We start from the raw sequence: 24,191 nt of genomic DNA, 5'->3' as shown, positions 1-24,191 counted from the left end.
GATTGTGTTTGGGTTTGGGGTTTTTAGAATGGTCTCGATGAGTATTAGTTATATATATCTCTGGTATTAGTTCTGTTGTATGTGGAAAGAAAAGTAGAGTCAGCGATAAAAGCTTTTACCTACCAAAAATTTATTTTTTAGCAAAAACGAATTAGTAATTGTTGTTATAGCGTTATACCTATATAATTGTTATATAATGTCAGCTATCTAGCTATCACGGTTCATGAGATACAGGTGACAGACAAACGGACAACGGAGTTTTAGTAATAGGGTCCCGTTTTTACCCTTTGGGTACGGAAGCCTAAAAACCTAAACCTTCCTTCTTCGTCGGTATCACTCTTGACAGAGTGGTCGTGGTCATCACTTCAGGTGTTGGTGGCAAGCTTCACAACACGTCGCCACTCTTCTCTAATAGCCGCCTTCCTCGTGCATTCATGTAGTGATGATGAGCCATTTACTGCCGCCTTTATCTGGTCAGTCCACCTCATAGGCGATCTTCCTCGCGGCCTGGTACCCTCGACCTTTCCCTGGACCACAAGTCTCTCAATAGCCACCTCCCCTCGGCGGCATACGTGACTAAAAAAGGTGAGGATACGAGACTGCACCAAAGATGATAAACGCTGCTTGATGCCGAGTTCTCGAAGTATAGACTCGTTGGTACGGAATTCAGTCCACGATACTCCGAGCATTCTTCTCCAGCACCACATCTCTAGGGCGTCTATCTTCTTCTTCTCTACTTCCCGCAGGGTCCACGTTTCTGAGGCATACAAGAATATGGGGAATACAAGTGCCAGAACTAGTCGGATTTTTGTGGCTCTATATATGTTGCATTCCTCCATATTTTCCTCAACTTGTCCATTGCAGACCTAGAAATAGCCATACGCCTCTTCACTTCGTCGATACATCCACCGTTGTTCGTAATTAAGGCTCCCAGATAAATGTATGATTGCACCACATCACAATTAGCAATTTGTGCAAGACTGACAGTATTGCCTCCACGTTTCAGCTATTGCCTCTATGTTTGTCACCGTCTCTCCAGTAGAGTTTTCGATGGCCCAGGTCTTGCAACCCAGGGTTTTTGTGATGGCGCGAATTTTTTGGTGTAGGTCCCTAGATTCATGCTTATTTGCATGGACTTCCACTTCTGCACAAATGTCCTGAAGTTGGTCGTTCTTGTCCCGCCTGCAAGCGTCCTGAATTCTAGCGGACTTTTCGTTGAGGGATCTTATATCAGCTCCAGCTGCTTTCATGTTTCGCCTTTCCTCCACAAGACTTAATGTTGCATCGCTCATCCAATGCTGCCGTTTTCGTTTCCGTACGTTTACACTAGACTCTTTGACCGAGCTCACCATAACATTCTTAGCCCGATCCCACAACTGATCCGGAGTCTCTGTGTTGGAGTCCACGTTCGTCCACGGTATCATCATTTACTCCAGTGCACTTAAAAACTTCGCATTGTCAGTGACTTCAATCTTTCGTCGTGTCTCGAGTTTCCTAACTGCTCTTAACTTTAATTGCACTTTCGATATCAGCAATTGATGATCTGACCCGCAGTCTGCTCCCGGTAGAGTATGAGCATTCTTGATAGATGTTTTCCATCGCGATCTTATCAGGATATAATCAATTTGATTGCGATGTTTGCCGTCTGGCGATATCCAAGTATATAATCTGCGTATCGGTGATGTTCAAAGAGTGTTCAAAAACCTAAAAGATACTGACAAATTGAGAACCTTTCAAAATAGATTAATAATAAAATACACCATAGTCACCATAACTTACAACGTAGTATATATGTTTTTATTTGATGAACTTGAGGACATCGCATGCTATTTTATGGTTTCGATAACCTCAAGATAATTATGTTATCTTTGTTATGGCATTCGCGACCATCATGCTACATTATCATGGCGAATCTAGTTTTCAGTTGTTGGTTGTTTTCCATTCCATGGCGTTTATCTAGTTTCTTTTCTAGAATGCTCTTATCTTCTGTCATAAAGGCATATGGGGCCTATACCATAGAGCAGTGGGGGGCAAAGTACGGCCCGCGGGCCATCTGCGGCCCGCGAATGGATTTTATCCGGCCCGCGGCCGGTCCTATGAAATAATTAGTATATGGGCTATATGGCCAATGCCCAAGATTATCACAAATCAAAATAAATTTTGGCTACAATGCTGGCCCTCTACTTAAATTTCCTAAACTTTCTGGCCCCCCATGAAAAAAGTTTGCCCACCACTGCCATAGAGTAAGTAAAGAAAAAGAGTGGTAAGAGTATACATCCATTTTCTTACCAAATCGCGCGTTAGTTCATAGTCGACATCTATCGTCAAATATTAGAACTGACGAAAAATTTACCTATACTTAGTTCGTTTTTTAGGGTTCCGTACCCAAAGGGTAAAACGGGACCCTATTACTAAGACTTCGCTGTCCGTCCGTCCGTCCGTCTGTCTGTCACCAGGCTGTATCTCACGAACTGTGATAGCAAGATAGTTGAAATTTTCACAGGTGATGTATTTCTGTTGCCGCTATAACAACAAATACTAAAAACAGAATAAAATTAAGATTTAAATGGGGCTCCCATACAACAAACGTGATTTTTGACCAAAGTTAAGCAACGTCGGGAGTGGTCAGTACTTGGATGGGTGACCGTTTTTGTTTTTTGCTTTTTTTCGGTTTTTTTTTGCATTATGGTACGGAGTCCCTTCCTGCGCGAGTCCGACTCGCACTTGTTTTTTAGCATTAGAAATAAGATATGCAATCTTGATGTGTCTTTTATTTTAAAAACACATTTTAAAAATTAGTTACGGCAAATATGTAACAATTATGAATCTAATATGATCATTATATAAATCTTGATCTTCTGCTTTCATAAGTAATAATTACTGATTTTTAAATTTTTTTTTAAATAAAAGACCTGTCAAGATCGCTTATCTACTTTCAAGTTCTTTCTAATGCTAAAAAAACGAACTATACTACTAAACAATTTACAGCTAATATTATAAGAAGGGGTTGAAAATAGAGCTTCGAGTAATCCGAAATAATATTATATTAGCTGAAAATTGTTAAGCATTAGTTTCTGTTCGCCGCGACATCTATTGTCGACTAGCAGTACTGATATATTCCGCTAGTTGACGCTAGACGTAGACTACGAAATAACGCGCGTTTTGGATGGTTTTGGGAACAAACCGATGTATCGTGTTAACACTCTTTCTTTACTTATATTGAAGATTGAAGCGAATAAAAAATTACACCACCACTTTACGTGTAGGGGAGGTTTTTTTCGCAAAACATTTTTTTCTTAGATATTGTACGAGTAAGTCGGATTTATCGATTTATCCAAGCCAAATTGCAGCTTTATATTATAGCACTAACGCTCACGGAGCAAAGCCTAGAACAGACGGAGAGACAGACACAAGGACATAGCGAAACTATAACGGAACCCTAAAAAGAACTACCGTCTGTTGGGCACCTACTTTCGGCTGGGTCCTGTCTGTAATACATGGAAGTTGGGACAACAAGGCAATCTGATATTGTTCTTCTAATATTGTTGAATTTCTAGATAATGTATATGTCGCAGTCAAAAGTGTGAACTGGTCAAAAGAACTTTTAACCGACAAAAACAGGCAAAACTGCTTTTGACTGAGCATGTTGGTCAAAAGTAGTTTTACCTGAAAATCATTGGTTAATAGTAATTGTGACTGTTACTATCAGTCAAAAGTACTCGCAGAAATAGGTAGGTTAGGGTTATTTTTTTTTTGCTATGCTCAAAAAACGAAACTGTTCCCAGAGATAGGTAGGTTAGGGTTATTTTTTCTTTGCTACGCCCTAAAAACGAAACTGCTGCCAGAAATAGGTATGATTTTCAGGTAAAACTACTTTTGACCAACATGCTCAGTCAAAAGCAGTTTTGCCTGTTTTTGTCGGTTAAAAGTTCTTTTGACCAGTTCACACTTTTGACTGCAACATATATATCTTGAATGGTCCTTCGAACCGGATTGGGATGCTACTGGGCGGGGATACAACAAAGCGAGCAATTACTCCATCTTCATTGACTTTTGATCCTGATGCATCTGATCTTTCACGATTAGGTAATCACATACAAGGCATATCTTCAATACCCACTTTCGACCCCTAAAAGTAGTTCCAAAACGATAACTTATATACCCGTATTGTACTGCGAAAAGTCTTTTTAAAAACACTCGCGTGCTAAGGTCACACGATATGATAATTATTATTATAAGCAATTTGCCACTTGTTTGGCAATATACGTAATTAGTGATAACGCGACCTTTGACACCAGTTGACTTATTATCACAGCAAGCATTCCCTATCATTAACGAGCTAAGGCCAATCCATTCTTCAGAACCAACGTAACTATGACGACATTCGAGAGCTTGAGGACATCTATCTTTGTCACACCAATATAAGAAAAAACAAGAGAGATAAAGATGGAAGTAGGTATTCTTCAAGTTCCGAGTTCCGACAAATCCGGTAGCGCTTTTTGTACTGACATGAAAGGAAGGTAAGCTGAGGGAATGAAACAACGTCATTTTGCGGTCGCATTTAAAGATCCAGCGACGCCGGAGCTGATCATTGTTGTCCTGTGAAGAAGCAGACACAAGATGGCTTCTACCGTAAGTCTCATTTGTTTTGTTTTCGTAGGCGCCATTCATTTAAGTAAATAAATAATAATAAATAGTATAGGACATTATTACACAAATTGACTAAGTCCCACATTAAGCTCAATAAGGCTTGTGGGTACTTAGACAACAATATATATATATATATATTATATAATATACATAATTATAAACGACGATTAGACGACTAGACAACTTGACGACCGGTCTGGCCTAGTTGGTAGTGACCCTGCCTGCGAAGCCGATGGTCCTGGGTTCGAATCCCAGTAAGGGCATTTATTTGTATGATGATACAGATATATGTTCCTGAGTCATGGGTGTTTTCTATGTATTTAAGTATGTATTTGTATATTATATATATCGTTGTCTGAGTACCCACAACACAAGCCTTCTTGAGCTTACTGTGGGACTTAGTCAATCTGTGTAAGAATGTCCTAAAAAAAAAAAAATACTAAAATACATAGAAAACACCAATGACTCAAGAACAATCTGTGTTCATCACACAAATAAATGCCCCTACCGGGATTCGAACCCAGGACCATCGGCTTTACAGGCAGGGTCACTACCTAATAGGCCAGACCGGTCGTTAAATTATATTACATGATACGAATTTTGGCAGATTTGACCAGGGAGGGCCCCTATGTTAGAAAAGAATAGGCTGACCTTCTCCCCCCTATATTACGTAGGTAGGTAAGAATCTTAAGGAACAATTAATACACGTTTGGTTTGTTTTAGTGTTTATTTTTCAAAAAAATCATTTTTGATACGTCTAGGTATCTCTGCACCGTGCTTGATAGCATAGCATAGAGTGTGGAAGTATCATTTTAAACGTCGTAATTTTATAAAAAATTGAAAAAAATATCGCATATTTGTGATCTTACGTAAGAACTATGAAGCCCCCTCCCTCCGGGGTCCATATTGGGTCGCATAATAATTGATTGTCCTAATGAAATATTACGCATAAAACTCATTTCGCGTAATTGTTATTGTGCTGGAAATATTACAATTTCTGAAAAATTATAACACAAACCTAACCTAATAACCTACCCTATTCTACACAACCTATGCAAAATATTTTCGAAAATAGGTACTTTCTGTTTCAGCTGGAGAAAAAATATGCGAAAAGAGATTTATGCGTAACATTACATTATGACAATCAATTATTATGCGATGAGATAGGATCCCCTCCCTCCGCCTTCCTTGTAGGTAAGAAAAAATAAGATATGTTCGATCCCCTAAATCGTCTACGTAGGTAATAACTAAATTAATAGCGCAATCGTGGAATGTATGAACTCCTTTACATTCGTTCCACGACTCTTCTCTTTCCGCACAGTTTATATCATTTAACTTTTTGAATTGTCAGGACTTCTCAAAAATTTCTGTTAATAACTATGTCGAAAAGGTAAAAGGCCATATGTACTGTAAAACGTTGTACGATACATGTGCGAATAGGTAATTCGCAATCGGTCTTGTTTTAATTTTATTTATCGCCACTCGTTGCGAATTTCCTATTTTTCGCATGTGTATTGCAAGCAGTAGGTGCATCTGATGCTCCATTACGATGACGCCATGTGTGCTATAATAAGCACATTACATTAAGTAATTAGAATAACAATAAGAATAATAATTGGGAACGTTATCAATTACGTCGAATCTCGCACTTTTTATCGTAAATAACTTATTACATATTTAGGTATACTATTTATTATGTGTTGGGTGATCTCAAATCACATCACATGTCATGTCGGACGCTATAGACTTAACCCTTGATAACCTTGTCGATACTTATCGTTGTTATGTATTTTTATTGCGAATCTATTTAATTGGATAATTGGTTGTTTTCAAAGGCGCTAATCTACTCGTTTTCGGTGTAAATATTGTGTAATAAGTAGTTCCTGTACTTATGTAACTTAATATTAACTCCATGAAGAAAAGAAAAAAACCTCGTACCTATTCCAATAGGTATCTCTATTAAATTTTATTATTATTTTGGTTTGGTAGGTATACTTTTTATGAATTTTACACAATTACCTACTGACACAAAGTTTTACAGTAGGTACATATAGCCCTTTAAAGTTTTGACATAGGCACGTACTTACTGTCCTTAATCCCGCCCTAGGGCGGCAATAGCACCATATAGGTACTGTATATTATTTTTTAATACAGTTGCTCAAAAAGTGCTACTTTACGTAGCTGTTTAGCGTGCGGAAAGTTGGTTATCTCGAACTAGTGCTTTTTACTTTTCCAATTTTTTTAAATTTATACTTGTTCCAATTCACGACTACTTATTGATGAGTGTTAATATTAGTTTCCTTTAAACGTCGTAATCAGCATAAAAACCTACCGTTAATGTAAGAATACGAAAAATATTACATATTTAATATTTAATTACTTACCTCTTCATCATTATAACACGTTTATTTTTTAATATTCAATATTGAAAATTCCGTTCTTAATAAGTTGACTGAATGGAACGGAATAGCTGCCAAACGCCCATAGATATAATATACTCAAAGACGACGTCTAACCGAGCTGTCACTGTTACCACTTTTGTTTAGTGTACGATTAACAATGTTTTTCTTATTTTTTCGCAACTGTATTAAAAAACGTCGTTCGATACACGTGCGGAAATGTCATTCTTCACTCGTCCCGAGTCTTGCCACTCGCCTGCGGCTCGTGGCAAGATATCTCGGTACTCGTGAAGTAATGACATACCTTCCGCACTAGCATCGAAATGTACTATTATAATTTCATAGAAGTTTGACGATTAAATTAACACTTCCACCGTGTGTGCTATCAAAATCGCTACCAACTTACCTTTATTCTAACTCTAATTATTTGGTACTAGCTGTGCCCGCGGCTCCGCCCGCGTAGAATTCGGTTTGTGTCAGTAAGCTGCTAAATATATAAAAAATAGTAAATTACATTACGCTGTATTTTTTATTCAAAAAATTATAACATTTATAATTTCCTGCATGATAATTTCTTAAAATAATTCTATCTTATTGTTTTGTACTTTTTAGAGCGCGATTTGTAGTAGTCCGACTACGCCCGACGCTTTTAGTATGAGAAAGTCGAAGTCGCCTAGCTTTGGACCGCATTCAGCGCGCCACGTGCGTCGGGCTTAGCCCGATGCTTTGAGTATGAGGGTGCCTTCGGCTCCCGACTTTGGCAAGCGTACAGCGTGTCACGTACGTCGGGTTACGCCCGACGCTTTGAGTATGAGGGAGGCGCCCGGCTTTGGAACGCATACAGCGTATTACGTACGTCGGTCTACGCCCGACACTTTTAGTATGATGGCGCCGAAGGCGCCCGGCTTTGGAACGCGCACAGCGTGCCACGTGCGTCGGGCGTAGCCCGACGCTTTGAGTATGAGGGTGCCTTCGGCGCCCAACTCTGGCAATAGTGAGGATGTTAAGTGCAACAACCTTTTTTTGTTTGATTAAAGCATGAAACTTGGCACAGCAGTTCCTTATATCAAAATAAGCCGATTTAGATCGGTAGCCCGAAGGACCCCCCCCTCTGGGGCCAGGGAGGGGGGGACAAAGAACCGCTCCGCCCGGCTTCATTCTAAAAAATCTAAAAGGCCCCGTTTAGCTAATAGGTCATATTTGGTATCAATTTCGGATAAATCAATAACGTAGAATTCATTTCTGTTATTAAAAAATTGCAATTTGTCGAACAAAATTAAAAAAAATTAAAAATAATCTAATTTTTCAAGAGTAATTTTTATCTTTTATTTGGTGTCAAAATTAAACTGCCTGGTTTTTCTACATACAAAAAATATGTCAATAAAGCCTATTTAATGCAGATTTTAAAAACATAACTTTTACATACCTTTATTTAGAGGAAATCGCATAAAAAAAACTTTTATCGTCTCGCGCCGGTGAATATCTTTTTACTGACATCGGCATTGATATAGACAACATCCGAAGTACACACTCTGTAGACCGATTAAAAGTATTGTTTATTGTTGTAGATCCTATTATAAAGATAGAAAAGCGTACAAATATTTTTTTATGTGTCGTTCAGTGAAAAAAGGGACCTTGGAACAAATTATCACAGAGCCTCGCATTTGTATAGAAGCATACTCGTATTTAGTTAGTGCCAACCACTCCATGGACTCCATGGTCGCTGTTCTCAATATGGGATATTACTGCAATGTTCTGCCGCCAGAGTGCAGCACTACCGACTCTAGTAAATTCATAGACTAACTTATACAATATAAACATAACTTTTATTTACCTTTATTAAAAGAAAATTGCATAAAAAAACTTATACCGTCTCGCGCCGGTGAATATCTTTTTACCGACATCGGCATCGTTATAGACAACATCCGAAGTACACACTCTGGAGACCGATTAAATGTATTGTTTATTGTTGTAGATCCTATTATAAAGATAGAAAAGCGTACATATATTATTATTTATGTGTCGTTCAGTGAAAAAAGGGACATAGGAAAAAATTATCACAGAGCCTCGCGTTTGTATAGAAGCATACTCGTATTTAATTAGTGCCAACCACTCCAAGGACTCCATGGTCGCTGTTCTCAATGAATAAGAAGTAAACTGTAAGTATATATGTCAGTTTCAATCATATTCTGGCCACAGTAGGGTTGTCAGAACAGTTTGGAAACAGTCATTTGCTTTTTGCTTCCATTCCCAAGAAGACAGACTGAGCGTTGAGGGGGCTTTTGACACAGCAACCTTCGAGGCTGTGGAGGAAAGTCTGAAGAGTGAGGGCATCTGATCGGCAATAGCGCAATGGATAGGGAAAATGCTAAAAGGTAGATCCATTACGGCGGAGCTGGGAGGAGTAACAAAGACGATTAGTCCAAGAAGAGGGATCCCACAAGGGGGATGCCTGTCCCCCCTGATGTGGTGCCCACTTCTAAACTCAATGGTAAAAGAGCTCAACAGAGGAGGCATGTACATGCAGGCTTACTCTGATGATGGAGTGCTGTTAGAGAGAGGAATGGTTGTCACTGCGATAAGAGATATAATGATAAGAAGTCTCAGACAGGTACTGAGATGGTGTAGAGAGAGAGGGTTGGATCTCAATCCATCGAAAAAAAAGCTGGTGCTATTCACTAATAGAAGAATAAAGGAGATGAAACCCATAAAGATACAAGGTATAGAACTAGACATGGTGGAGGAGTTGAAATATCTGGGCGTTACTTTAGACAGTAAACTCAGGTACAAAACTTACATCAAGGAGCAGACGGCTAAAGCTATAAGAACACTGTTCCAATGCAAAAGGGCAATAGGAAAGAACTGGGGACTGAAGCCAGGAATGATCCACTGGATCTACAAGGCGATAATACTACCCAGGGTGCTATATGGAGCCGTGACATGGTGGTATAGAGCACATATTAAAGAAAACCAAAGAGACCACCTAACCAAAGTCCAGAGATTAGCGTGCCTCATGATGACGGGGGCTATGAGAATGACCCCGACACACGCAATGGAGGTAATACTAGGCTTGAAGCCACTCTGGATTGAGGTAGAGAAAAGAGCCACCGAACAGTGGTACAGAATGAAAGCATGCAACGAATGGAGAGGAAGCTGCGTAGACAAGAGACACGCGCTGATACAAAGAGAGGCACTATCAAAACTTGAAATGTTGATGGCCAATAATGACCTTATAAAGAGGCAGGAGATATTTGACAAGAAATATAGAATACACATAGGAGACAGAGATAACTGGAAGGTGGAAGTCGGACACCCGACGACCATCTGCTTCACGGATGGCTCAAGAAGAAGCTCGATGTAACTAGCAGGAGCGGGCATAGTGATCCTCAAACTGGGATAGAATCAGTACCACTGGGTAGATATGCTAGCGTGTTCCATGCCGAGGTATGTGCTATAACGCGCTGCGCAAGCATAATCAAGAAGAGCGTAAAACAAGAGGGCGCTGTCGTAATATACACAGACAGCCAGGCAGCACTAAAGGCACTAAAGAAAATATCAGTTACCTCCTCTCTCGTGAGAGAATGTCGAGAGGAGCTCAACTTGATAGGCAAGCAAAGAAGTGTCACGGTGGCATGGGTTCCAGGACACCAGGGAGTAACGGGAAACGAGAAAGCTGACGAGCTGGCGAGGATAAGGGCGGAGACGGAATACATAGGTCCGGAACCGGCTCTGCCTATGTCAGCGGATGTCACGAAGGGAGTCATAGAGAAGGTAAAAGAGATGGAAGCACAGAGAGAATGGGAAGAAGAGACTGGATGCAGACAGTCGAAGATGATGATCAAAGGTATAGACCACAGGAGAACCAGGTATCTTCTGAAACTAGGTAAGAGCAGTCTGAGACTATTGACAGGTATCATTAAAGGTCACAATACTCTCAACAGACACCTCAAGATAATGGAAATTAGTAGAGACGCCTCCTATCCACATTGTGGTAAGGAGGAGACTAGCTTACACTTACTAGCAGAATGTACTATGTACGCGGCACCGCGATATAATACATTCGGTAGAGACACACTAAAAGAAAACGAATTAAAGGACGTCGAACTCAAAGATGTCCTTTTATTCTGCAGGAAAACAAGAAGATTTGAGGAGAATAGTGTGGGAATGCCGCCGGGACAGTAACCTGAAGCTCCAACTCCAGGGAACTGGGCTGAATGAACGCGACAAGCGATCGACAGCCCGCCTGCTTCTGACCGGGCGTCCCTACACTACATCTACATCTACATGTATAAGTTAGTCTATGAATTTACTAGAGTCGGTAGTGCTGCACTCTGGCGGCAGAACATTGCAGTAATATCCCATATTGAGAACAGCGACCATGGAGTCCATGGAGTGGTTGGCACTAACTAAATACGAGTATGCTTCTATACAAACGCGAGGCTCTGTGATAATTTGTTCCAAGGTCCCTTTTTTCACTGAACGACACATAAAAAAATATTTGTACGCTTTTCTATCTTTATAATAGGATCTACAACAATAAACAATACTTTTAATCGGTCTCCAGAGTGTGTACTTCGGATGTTGTCTACATATATCGATGCCGATGTCAGTAAAAAGATATTCACCGGCGCGAGACGATAAAAGTTTTTTTTATGCGATTTCCTCTAAATAAAGGTATGTAAAAGTTATGTTTTTAAAATCTGCATTAAATAGGCTTTATCATCATATTTTTTTAATGTAGAAAAACCAGGCAGTGTAATTTTGACAATAAATAAGAAACAAAAATTACACTTGAAAAATTAGACACTATGAGTTTTTTTTTAATTTTTTCTACAAATTGCTAAATTTTTATACCAGAAATGAATTCTACGTTATTGATTTATCCGAAATTGATACCAAATATGACCTATCAGCTAAGCGGGGCCTGTTAGAATTTTAAGAATGAAGCCGGGCGGAGCGGTACTTTGAACCCCCCCTCTCGGGCCCCAGAGGGGAGGCTCCTTCGGGCTACCGATCGAAATCGGCTTGTTTTAATATAAGGAATAACTGTGCCAAGTTTCATGCTTTAATCAAGAAAAAAAAGGTTCGACCTTTTTTTGTCACTTAGAACCCTAGCTACAAGCGTACAGCGTGTCACGTACGTCGGTCTACGCCCGACTCTTTTAGTATGAGGGCGCCGAAGGCGCCCGGCTTTGGAACACGCACGGTGTGTCAAGTACATCGGTCTACGCCCGACTCTTTGAGTTTGAGGGCACTGAAGGCGCCCGGCTTTGGTAACCATACAGCGTGTCACGTACGTCTCTTTTAGTATGAGAAAGTCAAGGTCGCCTGGCTTTGGACCGCGTGCAGCGCGCCACGTTGTCGGGCTACGCCAGATTCTTTTAGTATGAGGGCGCCGAAGGCGCCCGGCTTTGGAACGCGTACAGCGCGACACGTACGTCGGGTTAACTCCGAAGCAGTGCCGGATTAAGATATTTTAATGCCCTAAGCATTTCTAGACCATGGTGCCCCCTCTCCCTAGGGTCATTAAGTTTACATTATTTTTTTTGGTAAATTGAGTGAAGTTCATTGCCGCATTACAGCTGAGAATGGAAATCAGTCACATTATTTTATCTCGATAATTGACAGTGCCGCAGCAGTAATGTTGCAACAGAGTACCTAATGCTGCTGCAGTCGCCACCCGAATGTCACCTTTATCATATCTTAGGTTAGAATGTAATTGAAAACGCGAGCGAAGCGAACGCGAAAATTTTTCGATATAAAAACGCAATTTGATAGACGGTTGTACATTTTTACTTTTAGTATGGAAATCAGTCACATCATTTTATCACGAAAATTGACAGTGCTGCAGCAGTTACGTTGTAACAGAGTAATGCTGCTGTAGTCGCCACCCGAACGTCACCTTTATCATATCTTAGAAAGTGATTGAAAACGCGAACGAAGCGAGCGCGAAATTTTTTCGATATAAAAACGCAATATGATAGACAGTTGTACATTTTTACTTTTAGTATGGAAATCGGTCACATCATTTTATGACGAAAATTGACAGTAACGTTGCAACACAGTAATGCTGCTGCAGTCGCCACCCGAATGTCACCTTTATCATACCTCAGAAAGATATTAAAAACGCGAGCGAAGCGAGCGCGAAAATTTTTCGATATACGCAATTTTACTTTTAGTCCCAACCAGGCGCGAATCCAGGATTTCATACAAAGAAGGGATGGGAGTGATGGGACAGTTTTCTACCAGCCTTGCTTCGCATAGGGCTCGATATTTAAGGGTTCCAGCGAGGTTGTTTTCATGCATAAAAGATGCAAGAAAGCAGAGCTTGGAATTGACCAAGAGAATTGAATTGGCGAAGTGTAAGCAAGGCAGTAGGCCCAGCTGCGAAAGAGGAAAGCTTGGATCCACGCCCAAGTGTAATTAAGGCAGAAGATTAACTTTGCCGTAAGGTAGAAGGCCTCGCATAAGACCTAACGCCGAACCGCAAAAGAGTGAGAGAGAGTGAAACCCAGATAAATAAATATATACCTACATACAAACACGAACGCTGAAAACATTACACTCTCTTTCACTTTTTTTTTGGGTAGTCGTGAAAAAGATGTCACTGTGCAATGAGGGGTAATTAATTTACTGTCGTTTAATTTTGTTGTATATTATTAAATCGACATAATTATTCAATTAAATTTGTTGATGTCCGTACCCCCTCATCTAAACTTAGAGTTAATTTGGCAAAAACCTTCCTCGGTGGCTATTCATGTCACTACGTATTAAATTCAGCGCCATCTGTTAGTTTACCAGGGTACTCAATAGTGGTAGCACATATTTGAAAAAAGTTTGCCCCTCCTTCCTAAGTAGCGCCATAAGATTCAGGGGCAAACTTAAATCAAGCGAGTGTTGCGGGTACCCCCCCTTTTAGAGGTTGAGTTTTTATAGCCTATAACCTGGCCGGAGATTTTCTCGATAGATTAGTAAAGTTTGCATCAAAATCCGTTCAGCCGTTTTCACGTGATGCGCGTTCAAATAAACAGACAAACAGATAAACAGACAAACAGATAAACAGACAAAAATTCTAAAAACTGTTGGAACGTGTTCTGTTATCGATTCCAAGTATCCCCAGCCAACTTTTTTTCAAATGTACAGACTTTCTACCCTCTACAGCTTTATTATATCTAGACACGCGGCAGCGTGTCAAGCCAAGTTCAAGCAAAGGAACTGGCTAGCCAGCGCCGAGTGTAATATTACACGAACCACTTGGTGCCACTTTTGACCCTTCTATAACTCAAAACATCTTTGACGTAAACACATAAAACTACGTGTGTTTAATTATATCCATAAGGATATCTAGAAGCCCAAATTTCATGAAGCTAGCTCAAACGGTTATAAAGGTATGAAGGTCAAAAAGTCGTAAATTTTAAGACTGACTTATGACTTATAGTACCTAAACCTAACCTACTTCCAGATGACCTAGAAGGATGAAATTTGGAATCCAGCTTGGTTATTGTGTGTAACCGTAGGAAAAAATCTAAAAATAAAATAAAGTTAAAAAATAGGGGGGGTCCCCATACAAAAAAACCACTTTTTATTGGGACTGACATATAAGTACCTAAACCTAACCTACTTCCAGATGACCTAGAAGGATGAAATTTGGAATCCAGCTCGGTTATTATGTGTAACCGTAGGAAAAAATCTAAAAATAAAATAAAGTTTAAAAATAGGGGGGGTCCCCATACAAAAATCCATTTTTTATTGGGACTGATATAAGTACCTAAACCTAACCTACTTCCAGATGACCTAGAAGGATGAAATTTGGAATCCAGCTCGGTTATTGTGTGTAACCGTAGGAAAAAATCTAAAAATAAAATAAAGTTTAAAAATAGGGGGGGTCCCCATACAAAAATCCATTTTTTATTGGGACTGATATAAGTACCTAAACCTAACCTACTTCCAGATGACCTAGAAGGATGAAATTTGGAATCCAGCTTGGTTATTGTGTGTAAGCGTAGGAAAAAATCTAAAAATAAAAAAAAGTTAAAAAATAGGGGGGGTCCCCATACAAAAAAATATTTTTTTATTGTAGCGTTGGAACCGTTACAAGCAGATATTTGAAACTACCCCAATATATGTATTATTATATTTGCTATATTAAAATAAAGTTTAGTCAAAAAATAAGTGGTGCCCCATACAAAAAACTTTTAATACGCTCTAAACAACCGGCCAACGGTGTGTCGTCGGCGGCGCGCGGTACCACATAATTATACAAAGAACAGAAGTAAAAACCATACAGCGGAAACACAAGAAAAAACATTAAATCTCAATACCTGCCTAGTTTTCTTTACAAAAAGTATTGATATCCCACCAAAAACATAAATGTAAAAAAGGAGAGCCAAGTTCAATACAAAAATTATGCTTGGCTGTGGGGCTCGCCGCAAAAAGAATGGAGATCTAAATGACTGCCACTGCCAAGTTCTATGCAAAATCCAAATATGTATTTATAGGAACAAAATAACATTATAAACAAGTATTAAACTCTATTTCTTTGCTTTATTGGATACCTATAACAATTGCTGTTATTTAAAAAAATGTGAGATCTTAAAGTAGGTTAGATTTGGCTTGGCCAGGTTTTATCAGAATTACAATATATATAAAATGATTGATATAATGAAAACTGGCCAAGTCAAATCTAACCTACTTTAAGATCTCACATTTTTTTAAATAACAGCAATTGTTATAGGTATCCAATAAAGCAAAGAAATAGAGTTTAATACTTGTTTATAATGTTATTTTGTTCCTATAAATACATATTTGGATTTTGCATAGAACTTGGCAGTGGCAGTCATTTAGATCTCCATTCTTTTTGCGGCGAGCCCCACAGCCAAGCATAATTTTTGTATTGAACTTGGCTCTCCTTTTTTACATTTATGTTTTTGGTGGGATTATATATAATGTATAGATAACAGGATTTTCTATTAGCTCTGCCATTAGTGAAGCTTGAGTTCTCCTATAGTCTGTCACAGATGGCGCTAAAATGAAAGTATTTCTAGAAAGTTAGAAATGGATGGTGCAACTGTTTGCTAATATAGGTACGTACATTTGAAGTGATAAGAATTGACATTGACCTTCGTATCATCACCTATTGACCTCTTATCAGTTGCTGTTAAAAGCATTTAAACTATTTAAAGTCCGCGCTTTGCTGCAGACCCTCATTGTCATTAAGCAATTAAGTAAACGCAAGATGTCTAGAGACGTAAGTAAAATCATTGTATTTTATTAAATCCCTTTTTTGGCATCAAGTAGGCTGAAGTCACCAAAAATTGAACGATCAAGCGACGACCCTAACTTTTTTTTTCTCCTAAGCACCTGATACACCGTGTTACAATACGTTTAAGAAAACTAAATGGCATAGTAAATTAAAGAAAAAGATATATATTTTATAAAATGTATTTAAATGCAACATAACATTTATATAATTTTAATAAAATAAATTGTTATGAAACAACCAAAAAAAAATTGGTTATTTAATCTACATTTTCCTGGTCTGGCGATCTGGCGTTGAAATTTTCTATGGGAGTCAATTTTTTCCGCGATTTCGGGGTTGGTGCCGCGGGCCCGCGGGCCGTTTGTTGCCGACCGCTAGTCTAAGTGCCAGTTGCACCAACCACATTTGACAGACTGATCAATGTCAGCCGGCGCGCCCCGGCGCTTTACTATGATACTTTCCATACATACAAATTTAGCGAACTCTTTAATACGAACAGTTTGGTGCAACCGATCCTAAATGAACCCTTACTCGCGTAGCGGCATTAAACTGCGTATGAACATAAAGCTATTTCATTACAGCAAGGACCAGTGGGCATTATCGACCCGTCGCAGCTCTTCCGCCCGGAGAAGGTGTACGACGGGAAGCCCGTCGAAGCCTTCCGGGACTACATCATCGATGACAGCGACCCCATCAGGAGGCGCGTCCGCTTGACCTACTACGACATGCACACCTATCAAAATGTGGAGTTTGTCACTAGTAAGTGTTCTAAACTGTTTATACTTACATTATTATTGCGACATCAATACAATCAATTTCAATACAATATGTTCATAAAACTATTAACTAATCTAGCTTACTGACTAACTTAGTTATACTAAAACGAAACTAAACCACGAATTAAATATAAAAAACCTCGCCAAAGTCTCCCGCCTCTGGAATGGTGCCAAGATGCTGGCGCCGTTGCCCCTTTGCACCACCAGACTTAAGAGTAAGTTCCTTTAGTTACCTTATCATCATATCAACTGAAAAACTACTAATGTGGCTACAAATCATTTATCTTACAGAGAAGATGGAAAAATGGCTGAAATTCAACACCTTCAAGTCCACCATAAAGGACGCTCTGATAAAGCTGAACGAGCTCGTGGACCAGTCAGACCCTGACTCCGACCTGCCGAACATCGTGCACGCCTTCCAGACGGCCGAGCGCATCCGCCAGGACCACCCGGATAAGGAGTGGATGCATCTCATCGGGCTGATCCACGATGCGGGCAAGGTATGTGCTGTAATAAGACCCTGACTCCGATCTGCCGAACATCGTCATCCGGGAGCATCCGGATAAGGAGTGGATGCATCTCATCGGGCTAATCCATGATGCGGGCAAGGTATGTGCTGTAATAACCCTGATCCGACCTGCTGAATGTCGTGCACGCGGTGCACGCCTTTCAGAAGGCCTAGCGTATTCGCCAGGATCACCCGGATAAGGAGTGGATGCATCTCATCGGGCTGATCCATGATGCGGGCAAGGTATAATACAATTTTAATTTATTATAATTTTTGTAATTACTTTTATTATGTAATGGACGGTGTATGATTAATACCAAATAAAGATCTATCTATCTATATATGCTGTAGTAATATATCTCTCTTGCGATAGAATCCGAAACGAGGAGATTCGGCGATGGACTAAAGTAGTAGTTATCGACTGACGGATTGCTACTCTGAAATGGGCCTGGGCTGAGCACGTATGTCGCAAAGATGATAGGAGATGGAGCAAGCGCATCCTAGCGTGGACGCCTCGTTCAAAAAGACCAGATCACAGACCTCCAACAAGATGGGAGGATGACATTAAAAAGATAGCAGGCCCACTCTGGAGGAGAGAAGCAGCAAATCGGGCTGCTTGGAGGAGATTTGGAGAGGCGTATGCCCAACAGTGAACATAGACGTATAGCTGATTCTCTTAGCGAGGACTATGCAGAAATGAAGTACCTAAAATGTTATTCTCATCAGGTTATGGCGTTCTACGGCGAGCCTCAATGGTGCGTGGTCGGCGACACCTTCCCCGTGGGCTGCAAGTGGGGCAAGAGCATCGTCTACGGAGATGACAGCTTTAAGGATAACCCTGACTCTTACGACCCTAGATACAAGTGAGTTCTTCCATCTCAATGCATTGTCATTCACGACAAACTATCACGACACTACGATGAGGAGTGGCGGTATCACTTCCATGTTCTTAGAGATATGTTGCAGCACAGCAGCATTCTTTATAATTCTAGTAGGTTTCTACCTATGTAATTCACTTTAGGGCGTCCACTTGCTGGCGCGGTTGCATGAAATAATATGAGTTACGGTGGAGTAACGCCAGTCGCGTAATGTCGTGGTCGAGCCGTAAGTGGCGCGGACGTATGCGTGTGCGATAAATTTTACCTACAATGGCACCCGTCCGTCCTCTGCGTGCACCCGCGCCAGCTAGCGGATGCCCAAGCGTCCGTCGTTTTATTACCACAATACCTACTTACCTGATACTAATAAACGCGCCTGAATTTTTCTTCCCGTCTCGAATGGGAGAGAATAAAGTAGGTTCTTGTTTCGACTGACCTAAGGGTCCAGATATATCGACATAAAGCTTTTTCTATCGGATTTTGCCGATTCCGCGTCGACATATGTGGGGAGGGGGGGCCATAAGAATTACCGCCCCATCTAAATTATTTAAAACATGTTCTCCAAACTTAACCTTCATCTTTTCAGCACCGAATGTGGTATGTACTCGCCGAAGTGCGGGCTGGAGAAGCTGATGATGTCCTGGGGACACGACGAGTACCTGTACCACATGCTGATACATAACAAGTGCAAGTTCCCCAAGGAGGGCCTCTACATGATCAGGTAATAATGGAATAAAGTCAATACTTACTACACAAAGGGGTCTAAGCTACTGCGATATATATATAGTTTGTCAAAGGACTGTCTCATTTCAATTATTAGACTGAGATAATCATAGGTATCTACTAAGGCTCGGTTGCTGTTCGTATCGTTAAAAAGTTCGCTAAATTTTTATGTATGAAAAGTTTCATAGTATAGCGCCGGGGCGCGCCGGTTGACGCTGATCAGTCTGTCAAATGTGGTTGGTGCAACTGGCCCTAAGTAGGTATCTTTGTCTTACACTAGTACTAGCACCCAAAAGAAAAGGATGAGTATTATTTTTACTGACAAATTGGTTTGACCAACTATAATTTCATTGTTTTTACCTTAAACTCCGACCTTTCAGCTGAGTTGCACCAGCTGTGGTGTAGTGTGTGGTGAGGTGTGGTGGTGGCGGTAGACCCGTTTGTGTAAAGGCTCCTCTTCACGTTGGGCCAACGCCAACGCCAACGAGGGACGCAGCCATGCGGTAGAATGAGATAGCAATATCACTTGCTCCCTCTAACGCATAAATGCGGCCCTCGTTGGCGTTGGCGTTGGCCCAAAGTGAAGAGGAGCCTTAATTATGACTGATATGTTGCTCAGCAAATGGTAATTGTAATATATTTCGTTTAGGTACCACTCATTCTACCCGTGGCACGCGGGCGGTGACTACAAGCACCTCCTCAAAGAGAGCGATAAGGAGATCCTCGATGCTGTCCTCGAGTTCAAGTGAGTACTATATCACAGAATAAATAATAGTACTAAGTACAGAAGACTCACTCTCTAACAAAATGCGTCTGTTACGATCAGCACAGATATGGCCGCTAGGTGACGACAGCGCCACGCGCGGCTTATGGCAAACCCCAAAATTGGGGCCGAACGGTACACTTTTAGCTACATGTAGCAAAGCGACGAAATCGCGGAGTGAGACACGCCTGACTCTATAATTATCTACTAAGTACGAGTAGATATGGATGTAAAATAATTAAATTCAGCATTGTTTTAAACTCGGTCTTAATCAGTCAGCAGCATGTGTCCTATCCTAAATCCTTTGATACACGCTCTTTTTAGGGTTCCGTACCCAAAGGGTAAAAACGGGACCCTATTACTAAGACTCCGCTGTCTGTCTGTCTGTCCGTCTGTCTGTCAGCAGTATCTTATGAACCGTGATAGCTAGGCAGTAAATTTTCACAGATGATGCATTTCTGTTGCCGCTATAGCAACAAATACTAAAAACCAAATATAATGTTTAACTGCAGGGGTCCCATACAATAAATGGGGCATTCCATGAAATCGTCTACCGTTTGTCCCGTACAAACGCGAATTTTCTGAAGATTTGCAGGTATAAGAGTTTCTTTTTTATGACAAATAGTCAAAAATATGCACAGACAAATAATCGATTGCTTTAAATGCCGAAAAAAAAGTCGCAACACAGGAAATAAAATGCGTTTGTACGGGACAGCCCGTGGAATGCTCCAAATGTGTTTTTATTTGCCGTTTTTTGCGTACCAAATGGTATATGGAACTCTTCGTGCACGAGTCCCAGTGGCGTGCACTTCATAAAGGCAAAAAGGCACTGCCTACCCTACTATAATTCCGATGTCCAGTGGCGTGCACTTCATAAAGGCAAAAAGGCACTGCCTACCCTACTATAATTGCGATGTCTATCCTCTAAACTACTTAATTTAATTTATACTTGATCGTACTATCAGTAATCGATATAACTTAAAACATTCTAAAAATTAATAAGCGCTCCATCTACCGGTTAAGCATTGTCATCAAGTCATCATCTATAATTCTACGCGACGAAGTTTACACCACGCGGCACTAGCGCCGCTATGTGCAGTCGCGTGCACAGAGATTTGAGACTGGGTAGGCAAAATTATATCAGAAAACCGGGAAAGTGCGAGTCGGACTCGCGCACGAAGGGTTCCGTACCATAATGCAAAAGGTTTAAAGGTTTTAAGTTATATCGATTACTGATAGTACGATCAAGTATAAATTAAATTAAGTAGTTTAGAGGATAGACATCGGAATTATAGTAGGGTAGGCGGTGCCTTTTTGCCTTTATGAAGTGCACGCCACTGGCTATGTGCCTTGCACGGCAAAGACAAAAAACATTTTCGTCTAAATCTTTCTATGTGTGCCTCTCCGAGAGTCGTCGTTACGCGGTTACAGTGTAGTGGGCCTTCCTATAAGTACGAGCACACAATTATACAAGTAACGCACACATTTAGACGCAATAGGCAGTGCCTTTCGTACCAAACCTAAACGAATGACGCCCGAAAGTTTCCGAATAGTTCCGATGTTTACGTGACTATTTTAAAAAGTAGCATTTGCTATGGTAATTTAGTGCAAATACGAGACTATTTTTTTATTCGTTTACAGTATTTAGTTAAGTTTATTTACATTTTTTTATTCGGTCGCCATTGTTTGTTTGTTTTGGTGACTTTATGAGATTAAAGTTGCCGGAAATTATAAAGTGCGATTAGTGAAAAAATGGATAGTGTGTGCAAACTATTAAAAATGATGCGTTTTCAAAGCTTTCGTTTAGCCAAAAAAAAAGAAGTAATTGAAAAGACTTGACAACAAAATGAAAACCATCACGCAATTTTTTTGGTGAGTTAGTAGCTCTCATTTTTAGGGTTCCGTACCCAAAGGGTAAAACGGGACTCTATTACTAAGACTGTGCTGTCCGTCCGTCCGTCCGTCTGTCATCAGGCTGTATCTCACGAACCGTGATAGTTAGACACTTGAAATTTTCACAGATGTATTTCTGTTGCCGCTATAACAACAAACACTAAAAACAGAATAAAATAAAGATTTATGTGGGGCTCCCATACAACAAACGTGATTTTTGACCGAAGTTAAGCAACGTCGGGCGGGGTCAGTACTTGGATGGGTGACCGTTTTTTTTTTGCATTATGGTACGGAACCCTTCGTGCGCGAGTCCGACTCGCACTTTCCCGGTTTTCTGATATAATTTTGCCTACCCAGTCTCAAATCTCTGTGCACGCGACTGACGAGTCCGACTCGCAATTGGCCGGTTTTTCTCTTATTGCTTTTAGAATCAATTTAGCCTTACCGCACCATACCGCATTTACTTATCCGTATCAGCATCAAGGGTTTACTACATTTTGTATTTTTTTTTCAGCAAATACGATCTTTACACGAAAAGCGCCGCCGTACCCGACATCGACGCCCTGTGGCCCTACTACGAGAAGCTCATCGAGAAGTACATGCCCGGAGTCCTCGAGTGGTAGACCAAACGCGTCCTAAGTCCATCCCCACCCCACACTAGCGTCTATGGAAAATGGCGTCGCCGCCCTGGGCTATAACCGCAAAAATCGAAGTTCACAAATTGCGGGGATTTTTCTCTGTCACTCTAATTACGCCTTCGTTGGAATAAAAGAGAAAGATCCCCGCAATTTGCCATTTTAGGATTTCGCGGTAACCGCTCTGTTGATCCAACGTTGCTTCGAGCAGTAGACTAGGAATCCTCTAGGCCGAGTTTAGAGCAATTATTTCATGCAACCGATGATGCCAAAAATGCGGGGGTGTGCGGGTCGAGGTGAGCGAAGTCCCGTGCCGTGATTGCGTTCAAAGACACGGACGTCACACAAAGACACTTTCGACTCGAACATGGAGTAAAATTACCGTATGCATGGCAGAGGGGGTAGCGCGACTATGCTCAGTCTGGAAGATGTTTTGTGCTTCGAGCAGTAGATACTAGACGCCGACGCTCGAAAGACGCTAGTGTGGGATGGCTAAATACAGCTGTCAAAACCCAACCTTACCATGTATGATATAACAAGACTCACTAATTACAAACAAGTGCAGAGCCATATTGAACCGTACGGTAGCGCCAAAACAAGGTTGTTGGTTTTTGTTAATTTTTTTTTTTGCACTTAGTGAGGTTGGTGGCCACCCATTATAAATAAATATCGGAATGCATTTCATGTTTGGTCTTTGATTTCCTACTTCGATAAACTACCCGATGATTTATTATTTAACCCTTTACCAGGCTCACATTTCAGTAATGACAATCGAATGTCAGTCCTACTCATCGATAATAGAACACATATTTGAAGTGCCGTATGTGTGAAATATAGCTTTAGCCTGTTAAAGGGTCAATTCTGTATAAGACACTGCACTGACTCAGCAGCAACAAAGTGGGGCAGTGTCACTATTTCTATACTGTGTAGCTACGTAGACTCAGACCTATTCAGACTATGCCGCACAAGAAGTTTCACATATAGAAGTTTATTTAATGAGGTCATTTATAGGATAAAAACAGTAAAAAGACAAAGTTTATAAATAAGGAACTTTAATTAGGCTATATTTACACAGGTACAATCATATCAAAATAGATAATTAATAGTTCTGAATACATCCAACAAACAAAGGTAACCAAGCCTAATATTACCCTCATAATAATTAAATATCTTCTTATTAGAAGATTGTTAATATTTGCAACAGAGATCGAACTAAATCGCAAGTTTTCCCAATTACCGAAACACTTCAAAATAATGGTTTCTAGAATTAATAATAAGCTTTCTTCAGGCTATACTGTTTTGATGACTATGTATTTTTGCTAAGTAATGTATGCTAACAATTTTAAGCCTTTATAAGACAGAAGAAACATATTTCCCACCTGATTTTGAACTTTATTTCAAAGTGATAGGGTTCTATTTTGCATAATTCTTGACAACCTTATGCCTTATAAAGGGTTAAGAAATATTTCGTTAATAGAGAACATATACTTATTTCACAAGGCATGTATATATATATTTGCATTTAAGACTTGCAATTGGAATTAAGGTTCGAACTTGTAAAAATCGCCCGTTGATGTTAAATTCATAAAAATATGACGTTCACAATAAAATACAATCGGCAAAATCAATCGAGTCATGCGCATTCAATAAAACTTCATAATAAAAACATTCACTCGTACATGCTAAATTAATTTAAATATAATTCTA

At 40.2% G+C, this 24,191-nt stretch overlaps 1 protein-coding gene and 1 pseudogene across 1 annotated transcript; one reads left to right on the top strand and one right to left on the bottom strand.

Moving 5' to 3' along the window:
- Window positions 1-332: 332 nt before the first annotated feature.
- LOC134674893 (uncharacterized) lies at window positions 333-1,993 on the bottom strand (annotated as a pseudogene).
- A 2,544-nt stretch (window positions 1,994-4,537) lies between these two features.
- LOC134674329 (inositol oxygenase) lies at window positions 4,538-22,510 on the top strand. The gene is made up of 7 exons (XM_063532353.1): window positions 4,538-4,632; window positions 16,890-17,067; window positions 17,376-17,584; window positions 18,319-18,455; window positions 19,057-19,191; window positions 19,843-19,938; window positions 22,364-22,510. The coding sequence occupies exons 1-7, from the start codon at window positions 4,621-4,623 to the stop codon at window positions 22,470-22,472; spliced, it is 876 nt and encodes a 291-aa protein (XP_063388423.1). The 5' UTR covers window positions 4,538-4,620; the 3' UTR covers window positions 22,473-22,510.
- The last annotated feature ends 1,681 nt before the right edge of the window (window positions 22,511-24,191 follow it).

The sequence above is a fragment of the Cydia fagiglandana genome, chromosome 20 (genome assembly GCF_963556715.1).
Source record: "Cydia fagiglandana chromosome 20, ilCydFagi1.1, whole genome shotgun sequence".
Lineage (NCBI taxonomy): Eukaryota > Metazoa > Arthropoda > Insecta > Lepidoptera > Tortricidae > Cydia > Cydia fagiglandana.
Note: the sequence above shows the minus strand (reverse complement) of the source record. Positions and strands in the feature narration are given on the sequence as shown.